The sequence below is a fragment of the Melanerpes formicivorus genome, unplaced genomic scaffold (assembly GCF_026170545.1).
Source record: "Melanerpes formicivorus ecotype bairdi unplaced genomic scaffold, bMelFor1.0.p_v2 SCAF_2, whole genome shotgun sequence".
Lineage (NCBI taxonomy): Eukaryota > Metazoa > Chordata > Aves > Piciformes > Picidae > Melanerpes > Melanerpes formicivorus.
The window spans coordinates 10480465-10498156 of record NW_027142354.1 but is presented as its reverse complement, the minus strand read 5'-3'; the positions used below and the strand labels follow the sequence as shown (position 1 = coordinate 10498156).

Below are 17692 nucleotides of genomic sequence, written 5' to 3'. Positions count from 1 at the left end.
GCCTTGCTCCTCCTAACTAGATTATCAGCGGTCAAAATTGATCGTAAGAGATCTGAAAGACAAAATCTAGGAAGCAAACCATATCCCTTCCATGTGACTTGTAACATTTTAAAACACCTTCTAGTGGGGGCAAAAGAACAGATTAAAGAGATCTTCCCATATTACCCAGTTCCCATACAAGCAGGCATCTCTGGGAGGGATGCAGAATCATTCTTGCAGCAAATATGGTTAGTAATTGCACTCACAATTTGAATTCAGCCTTGTGCCTGGACAAGCTCTTGCCTGGAATATCACACTAAGTTACCTTAATGTACAGTAGCAATAGGTTTCACATAGTAATAAAGTTCACATGAGACATGGTGGTTGCTTACAGTGTGCTTTCCTTTCTTTAGCAGGACAGGAGCTCAGCCAAGCTAAGTCCTACACTACAGTGTTGCTCAAAAATATTCAAGGAGGTTTGAAACTTTCCTTTCTCATTCTACTCATCTGTCAGAATCTAAAGGACAAAAAGTCAGAACAATAACTCTGCATTTCTTCCTACCCCAAGTAATAAACCAGATACTTCAGCATGGTTGTGGAGTATTGCAGTGGCAGTGCTACCTGCCACTGTTCAGACAGGGCACTGAAGTATACTGAGTTAGTTACTGTGTTCCCAAGAATCAGATAAGGAAACAAAAGCACATATGAAACAGCCAGTACAGTAAGTCCTTACCCATAGAGTATTCTCCTACAAGGTACTCTTTAACCTCTGATTTGCTGCTGCTGTGCACTGTTTCCAGGGCACTGAACAGAGGTCTCCATCCTGACTGGATCTGGGTAGAACACATTTCCACCAGCTCTCCTATAGAGGTGACCACCTGCAGACAGTAGGTGTGGTTGAAAGAATAAAACCAAAACCCAGAACTGATACATAGATAGACCTTCAGAAGCAATGAAGCTGGCATTAAAAACATTCTTATATGTCACTATGCCAGTCTACATTAATATATTGTTATGGTTTTTACATAAGAGAGAAATTTAATTTACTTGCTTTAAAGCCAAGTGTACTGTCTTGGTGTTCTACCACAATGCTGGTTTAGAGAGGCAGAGCCTTCCTGATTCTTTGAAGGTGATTAAGGGACACCATTTGAAGGGTATTTGGAAAACTCTTAATGTGGGCCAAGGTACACTCTGGAGACCATCCTTCATATGGACATGGTAGGCCTGATATGGACACCTTGATCAGGGCTGACTTGCCTGGTCTTGGACATCCTCATCACATAGCTCCAGCTGCATTATATGCTCAAATGGGCGGAAGAGTGCCTCGTTAAAGTGAAAATGAGCAGGCTCGTTCCAGTCCGTCAGCACTTCAGTGAGGATGTCGTGGATGAAGGAGACAGCCTTCCGAGACACATGTCTCTCCTTATGACAGGCAGCCTGCAGGCAAAGGAGGAAATTTAAGAGTTTGTCCAAGCAAAAAAATTGCTTTACTGAGACACTTTCACAGGAGGTAAGTTCTTCATGTTGCTGAACCCTAAAACCAACCTCACCACTAATGTGACTAGGGACTCCTGCAATGAAAATGGGAGAGTACTGCCATGGAAACAGATGACAGACTCTGAGCTGCTTCAAGTCCTATTTTCTCCCCCCATTCCTACCTCTACAAGGTGAGGTGCAACCAGGCTCCAGCAGCGCATGAGGTGAAGCAAAGGGCGAGATTTACTCCTCACAATTCTGAGCATGGCATCACCAAGTCGGAACAAGTGAAGTGCACTTCTCCTGTCCTGGGTTGATTTTACTTCACCTGCAAATAAGTACAAGAAAATAAATAGAAGCTAAGCATCAGCAGCTCCTCCATCACTAGATGTCTAAATTGGAATTTAAAACAGGTTAGAAATTATTAATACTAAGTCAGGGGATGGGGAGAAGGGTGGAGAGACGAAGAATAAAAGGCATCTCCATAAAACACAGCCTATGCCTGTGCAGGTTAAAAGAACAGGAGACTCACCCAAGTTTTAAGAACAACTGTTTGGCTTTTTTTTCCTCCAAACATTTTTAAAAACAGAGGCTTGGAGAAATAGTACAGAAAAGTTAAGCAAAAATAGCAGCTGCAAAAACCTTTGAGGACATCTACAGGAAGGAATATAAACTGCAACTTATTTCCTTGCATTTATCAAGCAAAGGATACAAAGCAGGGAAGGTGAGAAAATTCTTTTGTGTTCCCCAGCTAGTAGTGGTCAGTATTTCCTATTGAAAGGGATTCATCTGCTGTTGCTTTCAGAGCATTTGGAAAGACATTTCATTCTCTCATTTAAAACACGTTGATGCTCTTATCTCTAATGAAAGATGTAACTGGGGGCACACCAACTTTAATACACATGCATATTTTAACAGTTCAATTAATTGCTCTGCTCTAATTTTAGTGTCATTATTACTAACTACTGTAGATTGGCTTTTACATAAATGATAAAAGGATCACTTTATCAAAAATAAAATGTCTAATGTTGAGGTCTGGACATAAGCAAGAGCGGAAAATGAAGAACCTGAAGTGTCACATTGAGAAAATGACAAGTAGCACTTCAGGGAGAGGACAAACTGATTAGGTTTGAGATGTACAGCAGATAAAATCCACATCAGCCATGGGACAGAACAAAACCCATATGACTAATAGAACTTCTAAAGGCACACTACCAATTTAAGTGAGGTATTTTCCTTTGGGTCTTATCCTTCTGCTGTATTTGAGACAGTGATGGAAATGACACTTTACAGGCTTTGTACTCTAAGGTATAAGCTCCATTCTGTTGGGGAAAAGCAAGCAGGACAAATCCCATTGCTGTATTTAACATCGTTTTCTGAACACTGAGTTATCACACTATCAAATGTCTAACCTGAATCTTAACTTGTCATTCACCTGAGTTTAGTTACTGGATTGGGCCTTAAAATGGAGCTGTGATTAAATATGTGTAGATAACTAACACCTGTGAAGTCCAAGAAGCAAATGAATGTCCCCTGAAGTGTTTCATAACACGTGTGCATGTGGTCCCTGCCCCAAGAAAGTGCTCAACCTTTTCTAAAGATTTTTAATTGCTCCTACAGAAAGATTTTATTAGAGTAAATACTGTGGTTTAGTTATACCTTGAAATTTCAACTGGCAAAATTAAACCTGCAAGCATACAAAAGTAAGTTCTGTAAACAGTATGGCTGCACATGAAACACAGAAGTCTGGGGGGGATCTTGAGGCAATTTACCTGGCATTGCTAGGGAATAATCGACTGTGTCTGTAACTGAATGGAAAAGTTGGGACTGAGAAGCCTTCTTGAGTTGGTAAAGGAAGCCTGCCAATGCCACCAAGTTTAACTTGTCAGCAGCATCTTCAAAGAGCCTGTGAGTAAGAGAACAGAATCTAGTTGAAAAACTCAGGAGATGAAGGCTTAAATGTGTATGTAAGAGCCCTTATCTGTACATGGCTGCTGTCTGTTTCCACTGTGCTATTGAGGGCTTCTTCATTTATATAGTGCTACAGACTTTGGTCCAGAAGCTTTAATAATTGGAAGGTGGAAAGTAGGGTGGTGCTATAGGACTAACCAGAACATTTCCAAGTTCCAAATGTGCTACTAAACCAAAAAAGTCTCTTTGCCATTACTGTACCTTAGTGTTATATGCAGTTCATGAACCAGTAATCAAAAATCCCAGTGAAAATGTGCTCAAGCCACACAACATATATTATCATAGCTTCACTGCCTTCAGAGTTACACCAGTTTGTTCCACCTGAATTTACAGTCTCTTACATGAAAAACAGATTAATTCAAGTCTTAGATCTAAAGTTTCTGTATCTGAATCACTATTTTGGAACATAAACAAGAGTTATTTTTAGCTGTAATGAATGAGCTCATAAGAGTTAAAATCTGTACCCTTAAACAAACCAATAAACATGCTTACACAGGCAGTGGGTTCCACAGAGATTACAGTGGAATTTCATGTGGTGCAGCCACAACTTGATACAAACACAATTTGCTGACACTGCCTTTCATAAAAAGCTTTCAAGTCCTAGGAAACTGAAGATTGAGTCCTAACAACATTCACACTGAAGGGGAAGTGCAGAAATCCAATCTGCATCATTAAAATCACAGTCCTGATAATCTCTAATCCTCAGAAGCAAGTTGTATCGTGAGCTTCCTAAAGAAAAGGTTCTTTCTGTGCACAAGCTCCTACAAGCACTGCTAGTACACATTCCCTTTTCCTCTGAATTTACAAGTAACATCCTGCTTTGGACAGACATCAAGTATGTAGAATGGCAGCTGGAATGAAAAGGCTATCAGAAGCATGTAAACCAAAGAAATTTTTGACTCTAGCCTGAGCTACTGAAAACCAGCAGAAATTGCAAAGGAAGTCTGTGACATATCCATCTGCAGACCATGTTGTAGGGACATTTAACCTAGCCATTCTGTGACCATGCCTGGAGGTCCTTCTTTCTGCAGACGTGCTGGTGCAGGCTGGTCCTGAACAGAAGCAGCTGCTTGCTAACTGACACTGGTCTTGCAACTCAGTCCCTTCCTGTCAGGACAATAAAACAATAAATCCACCCCTGTCAGGATGCATTTTATTTACATGGCATATTTGCTACTGTGCACAGACATACTTAGCCCAGAGCCTGCAGAGCAGGTTCTGCAGAGGTGCAGAAAAACTAGGTCTTGCAGGAACCACTGGTTGTGACACACATGCAGCTCTCTTGTGAAACTCAGCTGAAGCAAGTGGCTGCAACCGACAACGATTCTTCCACATCTACATCACAAAAAGGTCCATTTTGGCCTGCTTTTACCTGTCAGCTTGCGTAGAGAGTGTAAGAACAGCCTTGGCAGCACTGGTCCCACACAGCAGGCTGCCTCCACGGAAGTCAAAAGCTCTGCCCTTACTGCTCTCCTTGATGAGTTCTTGGATAGAAACCGGCTGAATGACAGGATTGCTGCTGAGGGTGGTCTCCTGCTGTGGGGTCAGTGCCTGGGGAGATTCCCCAGAGTCAGAGTCTGGGTGCAGCCCTCCAGTGGCCTGCTGTGACTGGGTAATGGTAAGGGAGGGTTGGGAAGCACCATCACTGAAGTGTGTGTGCTCCAGCGTGCTGATGTACTCACACACCCTGAGAACAAACAGGAGAAGCAAAAGATGAATAAAAATCCCCAAATGACAGGTACTTCCCTCACTAATCATCAGGTTCACTGAGGAGACACTTAGGTCTGTACTCCAGCGGTGAATCAGAAAGATAGTGCAAGTGCAGCTCTCAGGGGCCTCACTGTGGGAAGCCATCTTACATGGAAACCTCTTGCCAATCTGCAGGCACAGACTTCTACATCTGAACCAGATACAACACACAGGACATTTCCCTCAAATTCTAAACAGATGATCTCTAATACTTAGACTACACTTAAGACAACCTGCCTCCTTACAGTCTTTGTCCTCCCCTTTGCCTAGATAGCAAATAGCTTAGTGAAGGTCCCTGAAAAGTCCATTCAGATTCCTGGGTCTGCCATGGTTTTCTGGTAACTGAAGTTTCTGAGCACTGATTTTTGTCTCTGAATAGTGGTGTAAACCAGCATAGTCTTTTCACAGACACTGGCAGTTAATTCACTCTGACACTGAATCATAGAATCATAGATTCATAGAATCAACAAGGTTGGAAAAGACCTCAAAGATCATCGAGTCCAACCTGTCACCACAGGCCTCATGACTAGACCATGGCACCAAGTGCCACGTCCAATCCCCTCTTGAACACCTCCAGGGATGGTGACTCCACCACCTCCCTGGGCAGCACATTCCAAAGGCTAACAACTCTCTCTGTGAAGAACTTTCTCCTCACCTCAAGCCCAAACTTCCCCTGGCACAGCTTGAGATGGTGTCCTCTCATTCTGGTTGCCTGGGAGAAGAGACCAACCCCCACCTGGCTACAACCACCCTTCAGGTAGTTGTAGACAGCAATAAGGTCTCCCCTGAGCCTCCTCTTCTCCAGGCTAAACAATCCCAGCTCCCTCAGACTCTCCTTGTAGGGCTTGTGCTGGAGGCCTCTCACCAGCCTCGTTGCCCTTCTCTGGACACGTTCAAGTAGACACTTGAATGTCTTAATTTGAGGGGCCCAGAACTGGACACAGTACTCAAGGTGTGGCCTAACCAATGCAGAGTACAGGGGCACAATGACTTCCCTGCTCCTGCTGGCCACACTATTCTTGATGCAGGCCAGGATGCCACTGGCCTTCTAGGCCACCTGGGCAAAGAAGACTGTGTATAAAGGAGACTGTTAGAGCACACAAAGTGCTTTTTCTCAGTCCCTAACTTTCAGGCAACATTACATGAATTCTGTTTCTTTTGGGTAAGCTGACTTTTGAGTACCTGAACACATGAGGCCAACAGTCCTGGTTGTGGCTTCCCATCTCCAGGCCCACATTAAGGACTGCATCCATACACAAAACATGAGCAGTGTGCAGGCAGACTCCCTGCACTTTCCCCATCTGCTCCAGTTTCTGCTCAACTTTCTGTTTCACTGCAGAACAAAATAAAATAAAATAAATTAAGAATTATCTTCCCCAGCAAACCCTGGTTTGGATACAGGGTGATGGCAATGGCACACAGTCTGAGAGCTACGTAAGAGTGTGACTTTTAGACAAAAAGCAAGTCAGAGAAACCCATTTCTTCCTAATAAACCCAAGGCAGTTTTAAAATCAAAATCCCTTTGGAGTGATTTTATATGCATGAAAAAAATAATGCCAGATTGACACCCTCTACCCCCATATTCACATCTTGTTGCCCACAGAACAGATGGAGATTGCCAATGCTATTACATGTTTCTCTGTGGACCTGGCTGGCTGTATATTTATTTATTTTTACCAAAATCTTATTTGCTAAGGAAAAAAAAAAAAAGAGTGTGCAGATTTCACATCTGTTTCCAAACCAAAGTTTCTCCAGAAAGCTTTTGTTACTGGATGGTCATGTCAAAGCAAAATTAATCCTCATCTGAACTACAAGCATTTGGACATCATCCTTTTTCCTAAGAATTGTGGTGCATTGGAATGGAAGCAAAATTTGAAGCCTTCCAAGCTTCCACAGAACAGATCTCTTGGTCTCTAGCCACCACTGCTGCTGCTCCATATATGCTTCATCATGGCCTAGCCAACTTGCTTCAGTTGCATCTAGCAGAGTGGTCAAAAACTAGTTTGTGCTCAGTCCTATTCAGTTTTGTTTTCTCTACTGAGACACCAAATTGAAGTAGGATCATTTGTGTAACATTGTGTTTTGTTATGGCCTTCATGTCATTGGAAACCTGATGTCGGTTTCATCTTTGGAGATAATATGAGACAAGGTGGGTAATGTAATCACATAGTTACCCTGAGCTATAGTATCACTGGGTTCTTGGATTTCTTTTTCCTCTTTCTCTTCCTGGACACAGGAGGCAGCAGCCATTTGGGCAAGAGCAGATGCACAGTTAGCAGCAACTCCTGTAAAGAAACAGCTCAATTACTGGTTAACCAGCATTTCCTCCACACACATGTGCAATCTTAACAAGAGGTTGTGTCCAGGAAAGTTAGGTGGACAGGTCAATGCTGTGAAGCAAATGTGCTTTATGGGAAGCATGGGTGGAACAGGATGCTGCTTTCCTCTGTCCCAGACTTATAAAGGAAAGCTTTATGAGTCTGCCATGGCATCTCACATGCAGCAGTACCTAGAGCACAGCTCAGCCGGGCTGCCCTCCTCAGTCCATCCAGGCTCACACAAATAGAGTCCTTCTCCTTTTGGTTCTGCTCCTTGGCTCCTTCTGCTCCCAAGATGAAGGCCAGCCCCTTGGAGCTGCCTGCCATGCGGCCCGTCAGTGGTGTGGACAGTGTGTCAATCAAGTTCTTCCAACAGCCAATTAAAAGGTAACGGGCAAAAGCAACTCCTGAAGTGAGAAATGCATTACTGTGACTATTGCAAAATGACACACCAGCAGCTTTATCATCAGTGGTAAAAACACAAGTTGTAGTTGTCCTTTGCATGCTGGACTACCAATTCACACTCAGAAAGTACTGTAATACTTCCCTCAACCCTTCAATTGTTGCTCTAAACCACAACGTATCATGAATATACTTAAGGCATATAACAACCCACACTAGTAGATAACACTTATGTTTATAATACAGGCTTAATACCTGCAACAACAGAATCGTCTGTCTTCTGGTTTTGAGAAAGAGGAGATTGAGCTGAAGCAGAAGCCATCAATTGGCCACCAATTGCACTGCTTCCCAAGCCATCGATATCTGTCAGAACATTAAAAGCCAACAAATGAGTATTCAACACACAGATGGTTAGGAGGAAAGCATCTCCTGCTGGCTCTTTGTCCAGACAAGTACTAGGACCCCTAATTTCTCAGGTATGCTTTTTAGTTGCTATTTTCTGACAGCCTTTTGAACCCATGGCATAAACATGAGGTGTGGCACAGTGTAACTAATGTTTTCATGAAGAGGGGAAATAACCAACTGTCTAAAGCCTTCCTCTCCCCACCAAAGTTACACAGTCAACAGACCTCTCATTAAAGCTTTTATGGTATTTCTTACAATTCAGAACTTCCAACGACCTTCAGTCTCCACGTATCTTAGTATAACCTTTCAAACCTTGCTAAATCTTTTACCTAGATGTTCCCAGACTTCAGTTTGAGTCCTCAAGATGCACTAGGATCCTGTGTCCTAAGCGTGTTTTTAATATACTTAGTAGATTCAATCTCAACCAAAGACATACAATGCTTTCTCTAACACAGCAAAAGACCAGCTTCTCAAGGAGTTTAGTGTTAGGAAAGTCATGCTGATCCCCTTTCTAGCAGCCCCTGCCTGTCTCAAGTCCTCCCCACATACTTAATGGCTATTGTTTTTCCAAAGTGTTTCTTTCAGCTTCTCAGCTCAACAGCTGAAAGCAACACTGAGTTCAATACAATCAGCAGAAAAGCTTTCAGAGCAGCACCCTTCACTAATCAGCTGAAGGCAGTGTTCTCCTTGCATGCATTGTTTTAATTACATGTCTGTATTCATACAGTCCACACATTCAGGCAGGCAGTGCATTTTGTATCAGTATCACAGACATCCTGCTACCTTTCAGCTGGTACAATTTGATTTCCCCCCTCAAATGAAACTAAGAATTGTTTTTAAACATCTGCTAGAGCTTCTTCACATTGTCAGCTTCTCTCTAGTGCTATTTGGCATATCCCTGACACAGGACCAATCTGAATCAGGGGGAGACCAATCTGTAGAAGTTTCCAGGGTCATATGGCACTATTTATATTTGTACTGCACCACAGGCACACTGAAATGGTTTTGCTGACATCAAGAAAACAGCAGCCTTACACTTAGCATCAACAGGCACTATGTCTAAACATAAATGAAGCTGACAGAATTAAGAGATTCATAGCTTCACACAATACCAGGTTGGAAGGGACCTCAAACTTCATCTGGTCCAACCTTTCAGGGTAAGAATGTAGTTTAAATGGGATGGCCCGACACTCTGTCAAGCTGGGCCTTGAAATGGCCTAGTGCAGGGGAGTTCATCACCTCACTTGGGAGTGTATTCCAATGTCTAATAGTCTGAATCTTCCCAGTAGCAACTTGTACCCATTACCCCTTGTCTTTGTCATGTGACTCCTAAGCCTCCTCTTCTCAAGGCTGAACAAATCCAGTTCTCTCAGCCTTCCTTCATGTGACAGGTCTTCCACTCCTCTGATCATTCTTGTGGCCCTTCTCTGGACCCTTTCCAGCCTGTCTGCATCCTACTTGTATAGCAGGGACCCAAACTGTACACAGTACTCAAGGTGTGGCCTGACTGGTGCTGAGCAGAGTGGGAGAATGACGTATTTATTCCTGCTTGTGATACCCTTATTAATGCACCTTGCCATGGCAGTACGCTGTTCACCCATGTTGAGCCTTTTGAGCACCAAGAGCCCCAGTTCCCCCTCCACAGTGCTTCTCTCAAGGCAGATGGCTCCCAATCTGAGCTGCATTCCTGGGCTATGTGTTCCCAGGTGCAAGACCCTACATTTGGCCTCATACAGAACATACAGTTCTGGCTCACTGAACAGTGGACAGTTTGTTTCTAAACCCACGCTTCAAAAGCTTTCTGTCTGATCCCAAACAGACACTGAAGCACCTGCCACTGTTAAGTCTGATTCCTCCTCTACCAGCAGTTTTGTCAAACACCACATGCTGCACGAGGACATGCCGTTCTGTACGTAATGCAATGGAGCAGTGTGTTATTGTGCCTTGTTTTAGACATGTTTGGAAGTTAGCCTTGCCACCGTAACACAGTACTGACCAGTCAACATGGTGATCAGTGGAAGGTTGTGCTCTTCAGGGCTTCCCCAGTATCCAGCTTCCCCCAACATGTTCCTTTCTAGTACTTGGTGGTACAGTTCTTCCACCCAGGTCTGGGAAAATACCATCAACACTCCACTGGACTGGATCTGCTTCATGAACTCCTTCTGCAGAGAACCATAAAAGCCAGATGTAAGTCAACAGTAAGCCCTACAGCACGAGGCTCAGCCCCTAGATATATACCCCCGAATGCAAATTTCTACTCAGGACTAGAAATTAAGCTATGCAAAAGTAAGAATTAACTGAGAATCCAGTGTGTCTCTATATAATGAAGAATGATGTGAACAAGGAGCTTCCCCTTCTCTCACTGCCGTTCATGCAAGATGCAAACTATACTGACAGCTCTCACGCAGTGACAATAGGACGTGCTGATCTCCCAACTGCTTCCACTACGTAGGGGAATGTAGTGGTGTGATGGTTTAATCCACCCGCACCCACAAAAACTCGGCTAGGCACAGTCGGAGAAGCGACTGAAGCTGCATTTTACAAGCAATAATGCAATGCAATGAATACATACAAAATAGACTGTATTTACAATATTATACAAGAATTTACAGGAAAGACTAGACTAGACTAGACTAGACTAGAATAGAATAGACCAGGTTGGAAGAGACCTTCAAGATCATCGTGTCCAACCTATCATCCAACACCACCCAACCAACTAAACTATGTAACCAAGCACCCTGTCAAGTTTCCTCCTGAACACCTCCAGCGATGGCGACTCCACCACCTCCCCGGGCAGCCCATTCCAATGGGCAATCACTCTCTCTGTGTAAAACTTCCTCCTGACCTCCAGCCTGAACCTCCCCTGCCACAGCCTGAGACTGTGTCCTCTTGTTCTGGTGCTGGTTGCCTGGGAGAAGAGACCAATCTCTGCCGGTCTACAACTCCTCTTCAGGTAGTTGTAGACAGCAATGAGGTCACCCCTGAGTCTCCTCCTCTCCAGGCTAAGCAACCCCAGCTCCCTCAGCCTCTCCTCATTGGGCTTGTGCTCCAAGCCAATACAGAAACCCTCCTGAGGAGGATTTCACCTTGGGTTTCCCCCAACCTCTCTCCCCCTGTCCCCTTTTTACCTCTAGTTAATTAGAAGGAAAAAACAAGAGGAAGAAAATTATTAAGGGAATTTTTTTCAGTTAGGCTCAAAAGCTTCATTAGAGAAAAACTGGTATGCTTATCTCAAAATTTGCAGGTAAGAGGACTCCCTCTCTGTCCAGAACAGTGCCATGCGAGCAGCAAGAGACAGAGTGCCGGAGTGAGTGAGAGAAAAGAATGTGAGAGATATCTGCTATGGTACATCTCACATCTGACCAATGAAATTCCTTTAGAATTAATCTTTGTGTCGGCGATGGAGATTGGAGTCAATACAGACGACCAATATGATCGAGTATTGCTCCTTTATTGTTCCAGTATTGCAGGACTATGGTGCGAGCATAGTGAGTATAGCACAGTGAAGTAAAGCAAAGGAGAAGAAGGGAAAGTGCGTAGCAAGGGAACTTCTACAACTTACATAAACTCAGAGTGCCTTGTTGGCATGGCTTCATTGGTTCCCTAGGAGTGACCACACATCGCACTGTTATAGATTATTGGTCCAACTACTAATGACACATGAGGTTGTTGATGCAGGTGCATGTCCTGTTATTCCCAGATAACTTTCTATGTTTATAGCTACCAGTGTCCTGCTTTAGTTACATGCTGCAGGCACAGCACTGTTTTGCTGCACTGCTAGCTGGCTCTGCACTTATGCTGAGCATGGCCTACCACCATGTCAGGCTCTAGGCCTGCACTGCCAGATTGCTCACACTGCTCATCGCTGGCATTGCCACATCTTTGTTTTCCTTTTTTACACCCAAACATTAGCTAGAGAATTTTGCTGCTATCCTTTCTTAAAGGCACAGCTTAAACTGTCACAGGGAATAAGATCTCAATTCCAGTAAAAGGCAGTTGTGGTACTTAATCTTGCCTGCCAAGGAATCAGGCATTGAGTAGTTGCCACAGATGAACTGGAGTTCACTTAGGTATCTGAACTATTTTCAACAATTCTTGGGTCATGCTCAGGCCTGCAGTGCAGTGCTGCCCCTAGTGAAAGTTCCACCTCACAGATTTCTCTCACAGCTGCTGAAGAACATACCAGAACTGATGGGGACATTACAAACCACTTGTGTTTTTTGAGGTCTTCCAGAATATAAATTCTCTTATGTGGGAAGCTCAGAAATTATGGGTTTTGGGGTTCTTTTGTTCCCTCTATCACTGTTTTTTACTTTTAGGAAAAACTGTGAAATGACTTTCTCTTGTGCAATTCATCTGAAAAACAAATTAATGTTTGCTAAATCCTGCAGCCTTCAGATCAATTTTTAAAAAGCCCAAGAAGCTGAGGAATCCCAGGTGCCACAAAAAAAATCATTGGTTCATTACTAAAACCTAATTATTTTCCGCTCTAACATTTCATGTTTTCATCTGTGTAAAAACAAATTCAAGTAGTAAGCAAGAAATTTGTCATTAAGCTCAAAAGTAGTTGCAAGATGAAGGTATATCCCTTGACACTGTGCAGGAACAACACTTGCTGTATGGCACGATGCTAATGAAGATCTGTTCTGAAGCTGGAGTATCCATCAAAATGACTGCTACTTTAATGATTATCAGCCAGCAGCATTCATTCCCCCGTAAATTACAGAGATGCTGTGTAATTCAGATGCATGACATTTATCATGCAAGATTCATAAGCAGCTTGGAGAACGCTTCATTTGCAATTATTATTTCCCCACTTAGCAAGCAGCCTAAAGGCTTTATGTGTGGGCTGTTAGGTGTGAAAGGAAGGAAAAACAAATTTTCTGGGATTAACAGTTGTCCCATATTCTCCTACTCACCAGTAACACAGGGGCTTGGGCTGGCTTCTTCCTGTAGTAATCCGAGTTGGCCAATTTTAGGTTGAGCAGCAGAGTGTAATGTGAGACCATGTAGAGACTGTCTGCATTCATCAAAGTCTGGAAGCTGAAATTTAGGTTTCCCTCAAATCCTGGTGAGTGCATCATACCTAACAAAAACACCATGTGAGCTCTCACATTTTACACAGATTTTGCCTGGAAAGAAAATAGTCAGAAACTAACCCTAGCACTTCGGCAGCCACAGATTGCTAGAACAGTTAACGAACCATCAGCAGGAATTACCCTACTAAATGTACTAGAATAGGGAATAGAAAAATAAGTAGTCATTTAGAATGCAGTGCTGCAAGGTAAAATGAACACTCCAGCCACAGTCCAGCAAAGCAACACAAAATCTGAAATACACAGGGAGCACCAGCACCCTCAGGATGGCTGCCAGTACAAAGCAAAGGGCAGGACACATCCGCAATGCTAACTGGAAAGGTGAGGCGGAAAGGGGCAGAGGCAAAGCTTTTGTACTTAACCGAGCATACATTGTACCAAATAGTGCTAATGAGGGTGACAGCCTCCACAGCCTCCACAGTAAATGTGTCCTTGCTAAGTGATTTGTTGGATCTGAACCGGAGTGCTCAGCACCTTGCAGGATCAGGTTGTAATCATCACTCTCTCCAAGGCCTAGAGGTATGCGGACAAATATTTGGGGCCAAGCTGGCTGGAACTCATTACAACTCCAAGCCCTAGTTAGTTCATACAAGATTTGCTTTCCAGATGGCTGAGCACTTGCAGCTCTGTCAGAACCACAAACTATCTGTAAGGGCTCAGTACTCCTGAAAACACTCTTGTGCACAATGACAGCCTACAGCTACGGCTAGTGGCACAATCCCACCTTTCGAGGTAGGATGGACAGCTCATGTAGTTTCCTCTGAGTGAGCTGATCTACTGGTAAAAAAAAATCAAGTACAAGCAATACCTAACTGAATGCCCATGATCTATAGTTTGAGCCATGAAAAAAAAAAAATCAGAAATATTAGACCCTCCACATGACCCACAATACTTTCACGACTTTCACACTGGCTGTGAAATCCATTCATGTAATACCAATTAGGGAAGATTAGGAAGTAAGCTTTATCCTGGAGGCACCTTTCAAATGGGACAAAAAACCAGCTTCCAAGCTTAGTTACACTATTGAAGCAAAGCTGTGTTAATTTGTTAACTGCTGCACTGGTTTACTGTCAACATATTTCTCCCACCATAGAATTCATACTTTTTCTCAGACAAAATACAACAACCCATTAACATTAAAAAAAAAGTAATCCACACACAGAAAAGAAGCAAATTTTTTTCTTGCCTCGTGAGAGTTTGAAAGCTCTGCTCTGCTGCCTTCTCGGACTTTCCACTGTCGTCACTTTGGGGGCGTGGATAAGGTGAGTAACTGTGTAAGGGTGGATTTAGAGAGAGAGTAACTGTTCCAGGGCGGGTCTAAAAAATGAATCGCTGTTCAAGGGAGCAACCTTTGTGGAAGAGAGGTGATTGGGCTGGCACAAACCACACCCACAGGGCTTGACATGTGCTTGGGGTAGATTTCTCTCAGCGAATGTTAACAGAGGATCTTTACCTAGTACCAAAACTGCAAATACATGCTTGAAAGTCACCTGCAAGTAGCTCTAATGATTCCTTCACCACTGAAGACAAAGATGCATCTTAACACTTTGTTGGATGGAGGATCATGATATTGATGTAACTAGAGTAGGTTGATCTGATGTCTTATCTCACTTATGCATGTATCTCAGGGACTAGAACCTGTTAGAATAGTAAAAGACTCAAGGCAACGAGGTGTGTAAAAGAAAAACAAAAAAGGCCCACTTTTAGACTACCACTACAAAGGAAGGTTTATAGCTCAACATAAATGTGGGTACAATGTAGTGGACTATGCATCTGAACACCCAAAAAATTGTTTGAGAAATACATGACCCCTAATTTCCTCTAAAATATAGAAAATTAAACAACTGTAGCTGAGATCTCAAAAGCAGAAGACTAGCTTAGCTGGTGTGTAAACCTGAAGAGCTGCTTAGCAACGTAAAATCTCTGCCACTAACAGCTATGAAATCAAAACTGAAAAGAGGTGCTAAAAATATTTGCCCTGAATTATCCCCACGATGGCACACAACTTTTAGAATGAATGCCTTGACACCATAGTTCCTGAGAATAGTTATGTCTGAATATTGATCATCAACTTTAATGACAACAATCTGCCAGCTACGCTAAGTGATGAGGTTAGCACGCTGGCTTAACGGAGGCAGCAGGTCATGGAAATTGGCCAGGTAAAAGGAGGCCCTGAAAAAAATGCAAACAATGCTTTGTGAAAGTCAGGATACTGTTGAGAATTGTTAGGTAGTTCAGCAATTTTTAAGATAGATGGAACACCTCATTGTCCCTTAGGATTTTTATTGGTTTTGGCACTGGTTTGATCTAGCAACAAGGAGGAGCTTTCTGAGCAAAGGTGAAACTGTAGATTAGGAAGGCTTAGCTGACATGACACTTTCCATGCTTCTACTCCCACACCAGTGCCTCAACGTAGTTCCATGAAAACATAATAATATTACCACACTACTTAAGGATCTACTTTGTAAGCAAGACTACTAAATTGTAGCAATGTGTTTTTCTCCCAAAGTGTAAGAAAAAAATGAAAAATTAAACAAAGCAGTTAAATAAGGTCCATCAGAAACACAAAAATACTGCTTTTCTGTTGACTGGTCTCAGAACTGCACCTGCCTCTTAACTCCAGCCTTAACCAATACTCACATCCCCTAATGTATTCTTCAGTAATTATACATGTAGAGAAGTTGTATATACAAGGAATAGGATCAGCTCCTCTCATCAGACCAACTAATTTGTGCCTTGAATTGTTGGTGCTAAAGGAGTCCTGGAGTAAGGACTCAAACGTTGCTTATAGACGCAGATCTGACTGGCATCTTGGAATGGAAGCTCTCCAGGGAAAGTGCCTACTCCCAGGCATTTAGTAAGTTTCTCTACAGGTCTTCAAACTCATGCCATACCTACAGAGGGATAGAAGACATTACCTCAAGAGGACTGAGACTGTTGCTTAAGATCTGAGGTACAAGTTAAGGGACTATTTCAGCTGGACTGAGTCTTATTCCGATGTCCAACTGAAAAAATGGACTGCACAGATCTTGTGAGAGTATAAAATAACAACTCTGAAAACACTAGCCTACCTCTTCCAAGCTATTTTAATACAAAAACTTGCTGAGTGGCATCTTCTAAGAATAATTCACCAAATCAGGCTGGAAACATGGTGTACCTTGTTAAGCACAGATTTGGCCGTGGGGGTGGTTTTCCTAGGAAAGTGAAAGGTCTTTCTCAACTCAGCAGTCTAAGCCCAAGACCAGGAATCTTTTTATGGGAAATATACAAACCAGAAATTATGGACTTAATGCAGAAATGGAGTTATATTCTTCCATCTTTCTCACTGTATTACTTATACTGAATGGCAACAAAAGCTGCAGTTAGCCTTAAAATCTAGAAGTCTGCTAGGTCTACTTCACTCAATGTTTAAAATGCTCCAAAGTGATTTGACAGAGGGGAAAAGAAGCGGTACACTCAGTCATGCACGAGGGAACAGGTGCACAAAAGTTTGAGCCACGGTTCTAGTTCTGGTCTTTTGGCATAACCTCAAGATCACTTTTTCAGGAAAAAGAAATCCCTTGTGACAAAATGTTTTTGAGCACCTCAGTTAGGAATGTAATTAATATCAGTGTTCCCTTTAAGATATCTCCTTTTTGTGATATAACATGGCCAATGTTTTTTCAGAATGTCATCGACCATCTTCCTGAGTTCACAGAATCATAGAATCATTCAGCTTGGAAAAGACCTTTGGGATTATCAAGTCCAACCATTAACTCTGCTCTACAAAGTTCACCCCTAAACCATATCCCCAAGCACCACATCTAAATGACCTCTAGAAACATCCAGGGTTGGTGACTCAACCACCTGCCCAGGCAGTCCATTCCAATGTCTGACCACTCCTGGGAATATTTTTTCCCTAATGTCCAGTCTAAACCTACCCTATTGCAGCTTGAGGTCATTCCCTCTTGTTCTATCACTAATTACCTGTGAGAAGACACCAACCTCTCCACAATGTCCTTTCAGGTAGTTGTAGAGAGCGATGAGGTAGGGCTTATTTGGACAGCAATTGAACAGGGTGTCAGAAATATCAGCTAATAAGCATCTTCATATCTAAATTATGCTGTATGAGGATGGGAGGCATCCCTTCTGACACTGTATGAGTTTAATGTGTGTGAGAGTGTGCAAATGAATGAGATAATGATTAGGAGAGGAGCAATAAGAAAGGCAGTTGTGATGAATAATTTGAAGAAACAGAGAAACATATTTTAACAAACATTTCCACTTTGGCTATTGTCAGGAAAAATAAACCCTTCT

The 17692-nt window shown here is 42.8% G+C and overlaps 1 protein-coding gene across 3 annotated transcripts in view; it reads right to left on the bottom strand.

Moving 5' to 3' along the window:
- Positions 1-17692, bottom strand: part of ARFGEF3 (ARFGEF family member 3) — a 116430-nt gene that overhangs the window by 28148 nt on the left and 70590 nt on the right. For 2 of the 3 annotated variants that reach the window (XM_068150478.1, XM_068150495.1), the window contains 12 exons: positions 14583-14666; positions 13220-13386; positions 10297-10462; positions 8151-8258; positions 7685-7900; positions 7350-7460; positions 6358-6508; positions 4799-5113; positions 3228-3361; positions 1638-1783; positions 1237-1416; positions 713-857 (listed from right to left, as the gene is read on the bottom strand). In XM_068150478.1, coding sequence (XP_068006579.1) covers positions 713-857; positions 1237-1416; positions 1638-1783; positions 3228-3361; positions 4799-5113; positions 6358-6508; positions 7350-7460; positions 7685-7900; positions 8151-8258; positions 10297-10462; positions 13220-13386; positions 14583-14666 — 1923 coding nt within the window. The remainder of the gene's footprint in view (positions 1-712; positions 858-1236; positions 1417-1637; positions 1784-3227; positions 3362-4798; positions 5114-6357; positions 6509-7349; positions 7461-7684; positions 7901-8150; positions 8259-10296; positions 10463-13219; positions 13387-14582; positions 14667-17692) is intronic. The other variant, XM_068150487.1, reaches the window with a different exon arrangement.